At 49.1% G+C, this 14,144-nt stretch overlaps 1 protein-coding gene and 1 pseudogene across 7 annotated transcripts; both read left to right on the plus strand.

Moving 5' to 3' along the window:
• Position 1: 1 nt before the first annotated feature.
• MARCH2 (membrane associated ring-CH-type finger 2) lies at positions 2 to 14,018 on the plus strand. Of its 7 annotated transcripts, XM_023524932.1 has the most exons (6): positions 4 to 142; positions 1,866 to 1,950; positions 3,614 to 3,841; positions 9,814 to 10,033; positions 11,375 to 11,584; positions 13,442 to 14,018. In XM_023524932.1, the coding sequence occupies exons 3-6, from the start codon at positions 3,666 to 3,668 to the stop codon at positions 13,598 to 13,600; spliced, it is 765 nt and encodes a 254-aa protein (XP_023380700.1). In that variant the 5' UTR covers positions 4 to 142; positions 1,866 to 1,950; positions 3,614 to 3,665; the 3' UTR covers positions 13,601 to 14,018. The 7 variants fall into 7 exon arrangements, with proteins under 7 accessions (XP_011381588.1, XP_011381591.1, XP_011381589.1 ...); XM_011383286.2 differs by lacking the exon at positions 1,866 to 1,950 and having other exon boundaries at positions 2 to 142; XM_011383289.2 differs by lacking the exon at positions 1,866 to 1,950 and having other exon boundaries at positions 2 to 142; positions 13,466 to 14,018.
• Positions 4,947 to 5,065, plus strand: LOC111732996 (annotated as a pseudogene).
• Positions 14,019 to 14,144: the final 126 nt, after the last annotated feature.

Raw genomic sequence — 14,144 nt, forward strand, 5'->3', positions numbered from 1 at the left:
CGAGGCTCCGTCGGCTCGGCGGGCGGTGTCCCGACGCAGGTGCCGGCCGGAGCGGAGAGAGCGGTGCTGACTGGACCGGCCGGGCCGGGACCCGGGGCGAGCAGAGGGTTCTGCGCGGCCTCCCGGCCCGGCCGCAGATCAGGTAGGCACAGGCAGCTGGGTGGGTCCGGGTTATGCCGGTCCGCGGGCCGGCCCCGGGTTCGAGGCCCAAACCTGGCCCCGGGCTAGGTGACTGGGCTTGGACCCTCGGCCTCAGCCTTACCCTGGACGAGGGGATCGCAGGTCCCGTCTCGAGGGCGGCAGGAGGTCTCCGAGCCTCGGTTTTCCCATCTGTGAAATTGGGTCATCTCAGCGCCAACCTAATGGGGCCGTTGGGAGGATTCAGAAGGTGGCGATGAGGAGAGTGTCAGACACACAGTAGGCCGTCAGTAAGTGGCCAGTGTCCTTCCCCAACCTCCTCAAAGGGGCTCTGCCTGTAAAGTAGCAAATATTATAGGGAGCCAGGCACCGTGTAGAAAGGAGTTGCTTAGCAGAGTTCCAGCAGGCTGTTGGTGCTCAAAACAGGCTAGCCAGAATTTATATGATTAGTTCATTTAGTCGTCTAGGGACCATAATAGATGCAAGTACTAGAAATGTTCCGTTATACAGATGAGGAAATCGAGGCTCAGAGAGATCAGGTTTTCCCCAGGGCCACACAGCAAATAAGAGCAGAGCTGGCATTGGAACTTAGCCTCCAACCCAGGGCCATGGAAGTACTGAAAGGCACACAGGAGTCTCTCTGTGGTGAGTAATGAGAAATGAATGTATTTCACAAGCTCTGCATTTGTCCTAAGCAATAATAATGGTGAGCATTTATTGAGCACTTACCATGTGTTCTTACAGTGCCTCCTCTCATCAGACCCTCCTAACATCTGTAAGCAAATGACAGCAATTATAATAAGAGATATTTGACTTCTTAATGGGTATAGAATTTTGAGTGGGGTATCATTATGACTCCCATTTTACACACGAGAAAACCGAGGCCAGAGAATGAAGCAGCTGGTCAAAGGTCACCCTGTGGGGGATTGGGGCCCTATGACTTCTCTTTCCTCCATTTCCTCCCTCCAGCAAAAGGAGGCTGGGCAGATGCGGAAAGGTCGTGGTGCCCCCAGGCCACCCAGCCAGGCCTAGCCAAGGGCAAGCTTCACTGGAGAAACTGAGCCTGGAGGCTCCTTCTCAGGAAGCTCCTTAGCAAGCTCCTCAGCAGACACAGTCCACCAACTTAGTCAACTTATTTGCTAGAGAAGGCCAAGGCCCAGAGAAGCAGTGACTTGTTCTAGGACACACAGCTCAGTGACAGAGTCAGGGCTTAAAAGAACCCAGGTTTCTTGAGTCCCAGACCCACTCATTGGACTAAGTTTAAATCCTGGCATTGTCCCTTCTTAGCTGTGTTACCTTGGGCAAGTAGCTGCCCTTCTCTGAGCCCCAGTCTCAAATGGGCCTTACTTCATAGGTTTGTGAAGGTGTAAAATCCATCTCCCGGGCACTGGGCAAAGTTTGCCCTGTGCATTGGCTCCGTCTCCCACCCCAGCAGCCCCAGAGCTGAGTCCAGCCTGCAGCCATCCTATCCTTATGTCCGGCCTCGAGTTTGGCCTCTTTGCCTCCTTTGAGCCCAGGCCTCTGTGGTTTGCATGGACCTCTAGCCTCTAAACATCTTTGATTCCTGCCATGGGCGCTGGCAGACCAAGAGACCTTGGTCTTAATAACACAGTTCTGCTCTTACACAGAGTAGGGACTGAGAAATTAATGCAACCACTCCGTGCCAGACACAGGGCCAGGTGCTGGGCACAGCGGAAAGCAAGTCTAACTTAGTCCCTCCTTTACAGAGCTCCCTGAAGCATGGAAGACAGATGTGGTTACACAAATAAGTGAAGAAATAAGAGCATTTTGGAGGGAGCACATTATGTGAGGGTAATAATGTGGACACCAGTGGCACTTTAGCTGGAGTAGTCAGGAAGGGCCTCTCTGGGGAGATAACCTTTGCAGGGGACACTTAAAACAACTATTTAGAGTTCAGAGAGCTTTGCACAGTACTTGGTATGCAGTAGGTCCTAAATAAAGAGTAAGTGCTGTTATTATTTATTTTGGCCATTTTCAGGCCTTGATCTTAGCAGATCTACCTAGATTCCCCCACCCCCACCCTGACAGTAAAAGGAATGGCAGAACTTAATATGTAGGCGCTGTTACGAGTCTCGTAATGACCAATTACTTGCAAGAATGTTAAGGCTGATCCTTGGAGGGCCAGGAGCATTCCCTTGGATGGGCTAGTGGCTTCCCTGCTGATCTCTGGGCCGGAAGTTCTGGTTGCAGGCACTTGGGAGGGACAGCAGCATATACAGCATGGCAGGCTGACCGCTGTCCCACAGATGTTATCTCAGTCAGCCATCCTTCCTCCTGACTCCTACTGCCTCTGGCTGATACTTGCTTATCTGGCCTTGCTGTGGAGGCTCAGAAAGGCATGTTGGGCTGGGAATGCTTCTGGCGGAGCTGTTCAGAGGGCATTCATCCACTGGCAGACCGTCCTAGTGCAAAAAGTTAGTCAATAACTCATGCTGCTTTCCCCCTACCCTCTCTCTTTGGGTCTCAGATTTTGACTGGCAGGAGTTGGTTAAAGCTGACTGTGGGGGATACCTCAGTCAGTATTTCTGGGTCCTGGATCATAATTCCTGGAGACAAAGGATGAGACAAGTTTGGGACAGAGAGCCTTAGCTCCAGGGCACCTGTATTGGCTTCCAGGACATCTAGAGGGGCATCTGTTACTTACGTAAAATTCTCAGGGGGAGACACGCAAGTCTTGTTGGCTGGTTCTGGGATGGACGAGGAGGTTGCCAAAGGTTCCTTCTGGCAGGTCAGACCCTGAGTGGGGCACCAAGTCCTGCTCAAGTCACCCTCCCAGAGCTGACTTCACATTGCTGCCCAATGCTCCAGTGGTCTTTCTTGGCCTCTCTGGAACAGAGGCATGACTTAGAGCAGCTGCTCCAGTGGGGACAGAGGCTGCCAAGGTCCTCCCCAGCTAGGGCTACTTCCTTGATGGCCTGAGGTATCAAAGAGTTCAGAGCTATACAAGAAGCCGTGAACCAGACGGGTCAAGGTGACTCACCATCTTCTGTGGGATCGGGTTGCCGTCTCAGTTCTGCCCCCACTCAGAAGCAGGCTCATGTGCTTTGAACCCAGCCCCGGGATTTCATTCTGTGGAGAAACAGTCTCTACGTGGTTGGTGGGCATGGTTCTGGCACTGGAAAGCACCAGGCACAGAGCCTGCCACACAGCAGGTGCTCAGTAACTGTTAGGTGCTGTTACCATATCTGGAAAGGTGAATTTGGGGGTGGCCTGCAAGCTTTGAGGGCTGGACCGGGTTGGCCTTTCTTAGGAGAGTTAGAGATATTATAACCAACCCCAGCTGTGTACCACGCCCGGGCTGAGTTGCACTTGTGGTCTCATTGCATCTTCATGATCCCCTACAAAGCCCCAACTTCCAGATTGGACGAGCAAGGCTGAGAGACTTGGATTCAAACCCTGGTCTGTGTCCAGCTTATTAACCTTGCCCTTCATCTCCCTGCCAACCTCTCCTCAGGCTTCTGGGACCATGGGCCTCTGGCCCTGAGGACACGGTGCTCCCTGTGGCCATGACGACAGGTGACTGCTGTCACCTCCCTGGCTCCCTGTGTGACTGCTCCAGCAGCCCCGCCTTCTCCAAGGTTGTGGAGGCCACAGGTCTCGGGCCACCCCAATATGTGGCACAGGTGACTTCAAGGGATGGCCGGCTCCTTTCAACTGTCATCCGGTCCTTGGACACGCCAAGGTGAGTGGTGACGGAGCAGGTGTCTTTGCCTTAGCTCACTTCAGTCTCTGGGGTCAATTTTTTCCTCTTGGTCTTGGGTCAGAAATCCAACGATCTGGAGGGGCAAATAATCCAGAGAAAGGGGCCCGATCAGGAATCATAGGGTAGAGACAGGTCTGATTCTTCAGGAAAAGTTGAAATTCCAGATTACTATGTGTAATCTGCAGATGAAATGTTGGCAAGTAACTCATATTTCGGGGAGACAGTATAAGGAAGATGTTAGGAATGCGAAGTGTGACTCACAGCTCCTGGGCTTAAATCCTGAGGAGAAGCTTCTCTCCCTGTGTGACCTGGGACAAGTTGCTTCACCCCCATATCTCTAATTTGGGGACATCTTCCTCATTGTGTTGTTCTGAGAGTACATTGCTATGGTCCACACATAGTGCCCACAGGGGGTTTGTCACTTCGTTGGCATTCGATAAATGCATTTAACCTTGCTGCTGGCTTTCCAGATCCATCTGTGAACTGAATCTGCTTGGTTCTCCAATTTGTCATCAGTTCCAATGAAAAGAGTTTCAAGGAAATGCACACAAATTTAAATACGTCTTAACTCATTAAAATTTAAAATAGCCACCAGGTTTTTAAATTTAATGTATTGTTATGTTTGACATGATTTAATTCATGAACTTTTTTTCTAATTTTTTTCTTGTGTTAAAATACATACATTTACCATCATAACTATTTTAAGTGTACAGTTAAGTGATATTAAATACATTCACATTGTTCTGCAGCCATCACCACCATCCATTCCCATAACTCTTTTCATCTCGTGAATCTGACACTCTGTCCTCATTAAACAATAAGTACCTATTCTTCCCTTTCCTAGCTCCTGGCACCCACCATTCTGCTTTCTTTCTCAATGAATGACTATTCTAGGGACTTCATATAAGATTGGCTTATTTCACTGAGCATAATGTCTTCAAGATTCAGCCATAGCCTGTACCATAATTTCTTTCCTTTTTAAAAAAATTTATTGGGGAACATTGCTTTATAGTGTAGCAGTTAGCATGTCTACTTTACATGCAGAAGGTGGTAGGTTCATGCCCCAGCGGAGCCACGGTCCGTGGTCTACGGCCATGCCACCCTGAACGAGCCCAATCCAGTATGATCTTGGAAACTAAGCAGGGTCAGGCCTGGTTAGTACTTGGATGGGAGACCATCTAGGAAGACCAGGTGCTATAGGCCTAAATAATAATAATAAATAATTATGCGAACAAAAATTTATTGAGGTGACATTGGTTAATAAAATGATATAGGTTTTAAGTGTACAGTTCAATAATATGTCATATATATATTGCATTGTGTGTTCATCACCTAAAGTTAAATTTCCTTCTGTCACCATATATTTGACCCCATTTACTCTTATCTACTTACCCTCTTCCTCCCTACCCTCTGGTAACTACTAAACTGTTGTCTGTGTTTATGAGTTTTTGTTTGTCTTGTTCGTTTGTTGCTTTCAGTTTTATATCCCACAAATAAGTGAAATCATATGGTTCTCAACTTTTTCTGTATGAGTTTTTTCACTTAGCACGATTATCTCAAGATCCATCCATGTTGTCACAAATGGCAGTATTTCATCTCTTCTTATGGCTGAGTCATATTCCATTGTGTATATGTACCACAGCTTCTTTATCCAATCACCTATCAAAGAACTCTTTGATTGAGAATTTTTTTTCTTTTTAAGGCTGAATAATATTCCATTGTATGGATGGGTCACAATTTGTTTATCCATTCATCCATCTGTGGACACTTGTGTTACTTCCATGTTTTAACTCTTTCCAGTTTTTTTTATTGTGATAAAATGTACATGACATAAAAGGTACCATCGTGACTATTTTTAAGTGTACAGCTCAGTGGCATAAGTACATTCACACTGTTGTGCAGCCATCCCCACCATCCGTCTCTGGAACTCTTCTCACCTCCTCTGAAACTCTGTTCCCATCCAACACTAACTCCTCGTCCCCTCCTCCAGCCCCAGGCACCCACCAGTTTACTTTCTGTCTCTATGAATTTGACTCCTTTAGGGACCTCCTATGAATGGGACTGTACAGTATTCGTCCTCTTCTATCTGGCTTATTTCAGTGAGCATAATGTCCTCGAGGTTCATCCATGTTGTAGCAGGTGTCAGAATTAATTCATAAATTTTTCCTTCAAACATAAAAAGAAGCAGATGGAGGCTTCACAGGGCTATGGAGGAAGCTCACCGATGTTTACCTAAGTCTTTGCGTGGTGTCACTTCCTCTAGGAAGCCGTGCCTGAGCCCAGGTGAGATTGGGAGTATTCTTTCTGGGCTTTCTCCAGAGCGTTTTGTTTTGTTTTGTTTTGTCTTTACCACGCTATTTTTTTTTTTTTTTTACGTTTTTTAAAAACTTTTTTACATTGTCTTTTAAAAAAATTATTTTGAATTATAGCTGATATACAGTATTAGTTTTAGGTATACAACATGATGATTCAATATTTATATACTTCACACAAAATAATCATCACAATAAATCTAGTAACATAGTTATTACAATATCATTGGCTGTTTTCACTATGCTGTATGCTATATTCTCAAGACTTATTTTATAACTGGAAGTATGTACTTCTTAATTCCCTTCCCCTTTTCTGCCCATTCCTTCTCCTTTCTTCTGGCAGTTTGTTCCCTGGATCTATGAGTTTATTTCTGTTTCGTTTTGTTTGTTTAACAGTTTGTTTTGTTTTTTAGATTCCACATATAAGTGAAATAATATATTTGTCTTTCTCTGACTTACTTCACTTAGCATAATACCCTCTGAGTCCATCCATGTTGTCACAAATGGCAAGATTTCATTCTTTTTTTTTTATTGCTGTATAATATTCCATTGTATGTATGTACCACATATTCTTTATCCATTCATTCATCTATGGATGGACATCTAGGTTGCTTCCATATCTTGGCTATCACTAGTAATGGTGCAGTGAACATAGAGGTGCATATATCTTTTCAGGTTAGTGCTTTTATTTCCATAAAATGCCCAGAAGTGGAATTGCTAGGTCATATGACAGCTCTATTTTTAATTTGGGGGGGAATTTTCATGCTGTTTTCCATAATGGCTACACCAGTTTTCAGGGCATGGTTTTTTTTTTTTTTTTTTTTAAATTTATTATTATTTATGCCTAGAGCACCTGGTCTTCCTAGGTGGTCTCCTATCCTAGTACTAACCAGGCCCGACCCTGCTTAGCTTCTTAGATCAGACATCGGGCTTGTTCAGGGTGGCATGGCTGTAGACCATGGACCGTGGCTCCACTGGGGCGTGAACCCAGGACCTTCTGTGTGTAAAGCAGACGTGCTAACCACTATACTATGGAACCACATCAGGGCATCGGTTTTTATGTCTGCATCCTCATCAGATCCCTTGAAGGCAGGAGTAGGTCTGTGCCAGTCAAGCCAGGCTTCAATTGAGGGGACACTTGGCAGATTCAGGGGCCTCCTAGCCGGAGCTTTCTGGGCAGGGCGATGAGGAGAAGGCTGATAGAAGCTGAGATGGCTTCTCTTCTCCACCACTTGATGCAGCTCAATTCCAGTTTAGCTAGGCTGAAGACCAGGGCAGATCAGCCCTTTCCATAAAGAAAGTCACTGTTTTTCCAAAGAACTGTCATCATCTAGGGATGTGGCCTTCCCTACAGCCTCCTGGCCAGTCTCCCTAGGAATAAATGAGGATCTTCCCACCACTGCCAGCAGGTACAGAGGCCGCTCAAGCAGATCGCCATCCCCCTGTCCACCCCTTCCCTCGTAACTCTTCCTAGCCAGCCTGTGCCATCTAAGAACAGCAGATGTAATGCCCAGTACCCCTAATAATCAAGCCTTCCATTTTGATTCAAAGTAGACTCTGATTCCTGGGGGCCTATGGCAGAGACTAGGTGGGGTGGGGCAGAAAGTTCTGGACCTCAAAACCTGCAGAGACCAAAGAGGAAGGCCTAGGAGGCATCTCCAGGGCCCAGGACAATCCACAAAGGCTTGGGCTTGTGGCCAGCATCTGGGGCTTCTCTGGCCCCTGAGCCTTCGGCTCTCTGCCCACCAAGCTGAGTGGGCCCAGGCCTTTCTAGAAGCTTCCCAGAGTGTTTCTGCATCCCCAGCCATTCTGTTTGGCCTTCCCTGCTGCATCTTCCCCACGACTTCTGTTTGCTTCCTCGCTCGTACACCCCTTTCTCCTTTTGTTCTTGGAGCATTCTCTGGGCAGCCCGCTGGGGTCTGTGGATGGCTCCCCACTCCCTGACCCCATTCCCTTCCCATCTGTCTTATGTGAATTATTTTCCTGCCAGAATTTCCTGAGTGAAGCCCGTTTTCCTTGCCCCATCATCTGTGGCAGGCAGCATACAGATCATAGTGGCCAGGGGTACACAGGCCCTGGAATAAGTCTTCCTGGGTTCAAATCCCAGTTTTGCTGATGATTAGCTGTGAGGGTTTGCATAGCCGAGTTGACCCCTTGATGCCTCAGTTTCTTTATCTCTAAAATGGAGCACCTTCCTTCTAGGCTCCCTGTGAGAATGAGACAAATCAATCGAAGATGTACTTTGAACAGCGCTCAGTACATAATAGGTACTCAGTCATCAATCTATTTTGTTTGTTTGTTTGTTTGGTTTTCTCTCTGAACTTGCTCCTCCAAAGTAGAGTTCCCCTAGACAGACCCCAAATTGATGTGGCTCTTCCTCAAGGTTCTTGTCACTTCCACTGCCTGAGACTGGGTTCCGGAGCTGGGTTCCTTTCCCGTGAACTTTAAGTGTGTGTGAGAGGGATGTGGGATCAGGGAGTGGGGTGAAAGTGCAGCTGGGCGTGCCTTTTTGACCTTGTGGGAGAAAGCAGCAGCCTGTGCAGGACTGGGGACAGGAAGCAGTCATGAGGGTTCAGCTCGTCTCTGGTTTCAAAGCAGCCAGGCCCTGCCCCACCAGTAGGAGCTGCTGAGAAGAGGATGGAAAACAGTTTCCAAGGGGAAATGTGTTTTCTGGAAAACTGCTCTCCTGCTCCACCTCCTTTGTCGGTTCCCGCAGTCGGCTCTCTGGGCAGAAATGTCTGGAAAACAATGACTCATACACTTGACAGCCTTTGTGCCCACCAAGGCCACACCCCAGCCTCCTGAGCTGCCCCAGGAAGGACCAGCATTCCCAGAGACCCGGCAGGAGATGAAACTTCCCTGAAGGGGCTCTCTGTGACGTTTGTTATGTCTGTTTTCTGAGCCTCACAGGGCAGAGGCGCGGCGGAGCTCTTCTCCCTGGATGCACAGGTTTCTCAGGTAGCCTGGCCTTCAGGTGTGGCTAGATCCAGCGCCTCTGATTGGTTTTCTTAAGAATCTACCCTTCCCTTTCTCTCGGCTCTGATTTCCTGTTTTTGGCATCATTCACAGACTCCATGTGGAGACCTAGGCTGCCTCCACCAGTTCTAGACTTAACATCAGCCATGCTGCCTGTAGTTCTGGAATTTATTGGGCGTGGGGGGATGAGGGGAAGAATTTCAGGAATTAATTCCCTGTGGCTCTGATTGCATCACATGTGATATGAGTAGGTCCCCATGCCCAGGGGTGCTTCATCATCTGACTGGTCTGGCCTGAGGTCATCGAGGTATCTTCAGCTCAGCTCTTGAACACCGAGACTTAAGACTGGGGTGGTTGCCCAGGATGATCAGGGCGGTATTGCAGGAAAAGGAGTGGACACGGGGCAGATAGGTACAGGAGATACTCACCCTGGGCCTAAAAAGATGCTGCAGGAACCCTGGGGAGAGAGTATATCATTCCACCTGTGGGAGTCTGAGAAGGCTTCCCAAAGGGAAGGACATTTGGAGCTGCGTGTCGAAGAATGACTAGGGGTTTGCCAAGCGGCAGCACAGAGGCAACACTGAGCTTGTGATCCAGTGGGTAGTGAATCAGGCGTAGGCAGGAAGCCTGATCATTGCTCACGTGTCTCCTCTCTATGTCCAGTGATGGTCCTTTCTGCCGAATCTGCCATGAGGGAGCAAATGGAGAAAGCTTGCTGTCTCCGTGTGGCTGCACGGGCACACTGGGCGCCGTGCACAAGAGCTGTCTGGAGAGGTGGCTTTCCTCATCCAACACCAGTTACTGTGAGCTGTGCCACACGGAGTTTGCAGTGGAGAAGCGGCCCCGGCCCCTCACAGAGGTACGCTGGGAGCCTGAGCCTGAGGTTGGTGTGGGCAGAGGAGGAAGGCAGGCTTGGGCCTGGTGGCGGGGAACTGCCCTGGAGGAATCTGGTGGGCTGGGGAACAGCTTCTCTAGAGGGTGGACCTCTCCCCCAACTCTGGGTTAGATTCCTCTGATGAGGATGGGGACCCAGTCTTGAGGTTCCAGACTTGACAGACCCTGTGCCCCTTTCCTGATTTGGTCACTTCCGATGACCCCTGAAGCTGAGACCTGAGGAATGAAAAGGAGCCAGCAATGCCAAGAGCCCGGGGAAGGGCAGTCCTGGCAGAGGGCTCAGCAAGTGCAAAGGTCCTGAGACCAGGAAGAGCTTGGGATTCTTGATGAAGCCTAAGTGGCTGGAGTGGAGCAAGTCAAAGCAGGGGGAGAGTGGTCCGGAAGGAGCCACACTGGGCTTTGTGGGCTGTGCCTGGGAGTTTAGATGCTAGCCTGAGCGCAGTGGGCCAGGGTTGAGACGGGGCATTCCCAGACAAGGCAGGTTCTTTGAGGCTGCCCAGAGCCCTGCTGGCCTCCTAGATGTCCTCTAGGCTCCTCCCTGCCCAGCTTGGCAGGGGGCAGCTGAGAGCTGCAGGGGATGTCACTGGGCTGAGGTGTGGCTCCTGGAAAAGCCCCTGGCCCACCCAGAAGCTGGGCTGTTTGAGAACAGTGGGAAGGAGGACCCGCCCCTTCTCCCTCATGCTCCAGCCATGTGGGCTTCCTTCCTGTTGCACTTTGTCCCAATTACACACTCCTAACTCAGGGCCTTTGCATCTGCTATTACTGGTGCTTGGAGCACCCCCATTCTTCATGTGGCTCCTTCTGCTCCTCTGGTTCTCTTCAGTGTCACCTCCTCAGCAAGGCCTTCTCCTCCCTGACCACCTGCCCCATTTCATACCTCACTCCACGAGTGTGGGAGTTCCGGGAGGGTGGGAACCCTTTCTGTCCTGTTCACCAGAATTTCTTGAGTGAAGCCCATTTCTCTCACCCAGTCATCTAGAGCAGGCAGTGTAGCACAGCCCCTGGGACAAGACTTCCTGGCTTCCGGTCCTGGCTTTGCGGGTGACTGGCCATGTGAGTTTGCACAAATGAGTCAGCCCCTCTGTTCCTCTTAGTTTCTCCATCTGTAAAATGGGGCAAAAATGCCCTGGCTCTTCCTAGACTCAAGAAGTATTTGAAGGAAGGAAAGGAGGAGGGGCGGGCACCAGGTGGGAGGCTGGTCCTATAGGGCCCAGCAGTCATGGCAGGTGTCGGCAGAGGGAGGCACAGGGTCTGGAGGCCCCATCCCCAGGTGGGAGCTAGTGGGAGGGTAGTGTGTAGCCCTCTCAGCAGCTCCCCCACTCCCCTGCAGTGGCTGAAGGACCCAGGGCCTAGGACAGAGAAGCGGACGCTGTGCTGTGACATGGTATGTTTCCTGTTCATCACGCCGCTGGCTGCCATCTCAGGCTGGCTGTGCCTACGCGGAGCCCAGGACCACCTCCGGCTCCATAGCCGGCTCGAGGCCGTGGGGCTCATCGCCCTCACCATCGCCCTCTTTACCATCTACGTCCTCTGGACGCTGGTGAGTGGTATCAGCTGGAGAGTAGGCGTCTGGGGTTCTCCAACTGGAAGCTGCCAAGCCAGGGGTTTGGTCATTGGCTTTGAGTGGGGCTCCCTGCCTGCCTCTATGTGTGGCCTTTGGTGGAAGTAATTTCCAGAGTCTCATGGAACTCCAGATTCTAAGCCCTACTAAGGTCCAGGGAAGCCTGAGCTGGGCATGAGCCTTTTGCTCCAAGGAGACCAGGGCATCCGATCACCAGTAGCGGCTGTACACCCTGCCATCCACGGGCCCACCAAGACTGGACTGGGCTGGGGTGAGGGGAGAGACAGACGGACAGACAGACAGAAGACAGACAGAGAGACCAAGACCAAAAGATGGAGAGAAAAGAGCATGAGAATGAGGGGAAGACCAAGAGACTGAGAGAAAAGCAACTGGAACAGAGAAAGGGACTGGGGTGGGGGGAATTGTTCCAGGTCTCTGGCAGGCATTAGAACCCTTGCTCATCGCTGCTTGGCCTTTTGGCTAAGATCAAGTGTAGAACCCTTGCTCAGAGAGAAACTCCCTCCCCCCACAATGACTTATCCCTCAGATATAATTACTATTGTCCACCTGTGGGGACATTCTCTCCTCAAAAATTATTTTTTATTGCATCCACTGGCATATTTTTAAATACAGATAGAATGAAACTATAGGTACTGCTTTGCAGTCTGCTTGTTTTCACTCTGCTATTGTCTTTAAAAAAAAAAAAAAGGCAGCCACTCAGCAGCCATTCACTGCATGGGTGTATCACACTGATTTAACTAATCCCTTTAGGTAGGCTCTGGCATGCTTTCCAGTGCTAATTTTCCTTTTCTTCCTTTTATTTATTATTTTTGTGCCATTAAGAACAGTGCTTTTTTTGCATTGGGGCACCACCCATGCAAATGTTTCTTGGAATTTGCTTGGTCAAAGAGTATGAACCATTGACATTTATTTAAAAATAATTTTTATAGACTTTATTAGAACAGTTTAAGGTTCACAGCAAAACTGAGGAGAGACTACAGACTTCTCATATATTCTCCTCCCGACACAACACAGCCTCTCCCACTATCAACATGTCACCAGACTGGTACATTTCTCTTAGTTGATGAAGCTACGCTGACATCTATGTCATTATCACCCAAAGTCTATAGATTACATTAGGGGTCACTCTTGGTGTTGGACATTCTATGTGTTTGGATAAATGTATAATGACATGTATCTACCAATACAGTATCATACAGAATAGATTCATAATCCTAAAAATCTTCTGTGCTCTGGCAACCACTGATCCTTTTACTGTCACCATAGTTTGGCCTTCTCCAGAATGTCATAGAGTTGAAATCATACAGTTTGTAGCCTTTTTGAAAAGATTGACTTCTTTCACTGAGTAACATGCATTTAAGAAGGTTCTTCCATGTCTTTTCATGGCTCGATAGCCTTTTTTTTTTTTTTTTTTTTTTTTTAAGAGCTGAATAATATTCCAGTGTTTGGATGTCCTACAGTTTAATTATCTATTCACCTACTGAAGGACATCTTAGTGGCTTCCAAGTTTTGGCAATTATATAATCCATTGACATTTAATCCCTTCGAAGAGGCTGTTCCACTTCACTCCTACCCTCTGAGAAACCCCTTACTTTTGCAGGGCCCTGAACCCTAGTGGAGACTTCCTCTAGGAAAGTGAATGGGGGTGTGTGCACAGTCTTTACGAAAAATGCTCAGAGGCTGACTCTGCTTCTGGAAGCATGAACCCCAGGCGTGGTGTGGGCCAAGGCCAGTACCTCAGGGGCCCGGTTTTCCTCCTTTGAGGGCGGAGGCCTGCCCGCTGGCCTTTCCACCTATCCCTACACTGCCCCGCAGGTCTCCTTCCGCTATCATTGCCAGCTATACACTGAGTGGAGAAGGACCAACCAGAAAGTGCGCCTGAAGATCCGGGATGCAGATGGCTCTGAGGCCACCCAACACTCCCTGCTGGCAGCTGGAATCCTGAAGAAGGTGGCAGAGGAGACACCTGTGTGAAGGCTGGGCTGGCAGGGCCAGAGGCAGCTGGTGATGCCCTGGCATTTGGAAGGACGGAAACTGCCTGACCCTTCCTGCACGGCCAGAATGCTTCTTAGGCCAAGAGATGCCAAGTGGAGCTGATTCTGTGATCCCATGTGAAGATATTTTCAGATTGTTCTGCACACTTTTTATATGTGAGGAGGACAGATGGATGTCGTCCTGAGCTTCAGATGGAGCAGGCACCTAGATCTCATTCTGAGGTCCACTCGGCCCCTTGCGGGCCAGCAGCTGTGGCCATAGGCGAGTCGAGGGCGCCTGTGGGGCAAGAGGTTCTGCAAGCTTCTTGTGCTTCTCTGCACCTGGCAGGCTCACTTTCCTGGCACCGCATTTCAAAAACCCACCTCAAATGAATAAAAGGAGACCTTGCTGGATGAAATGGACTTGTCAATTACATTTTTGGAACCGAGACCTCAAAGTTGAGGGACTAAGGGGATTCAGGGACCACACAGAGGCTGAAAAAAGTACACTGGGCTGGTTCAAAGGATTTTCGTGAAACACAGCA

Source organism: Pteropus vampyrus, unplaced genomic scaffold, assembly GCF_000151845.1.
Source record: "Pteropus vampyrus isolate Shadow unplaced genomic scaffold, Pvam_2.0 Scaffold510, whole genome shotgun sequence".
Taxonomy (NCBI): domain Eukaryota; kingdom Metazoa; phylum Chordata; class Mammalia; order Chiroptera; family Pteropodidae; genus Pteropus; species Pteropus vampyrus.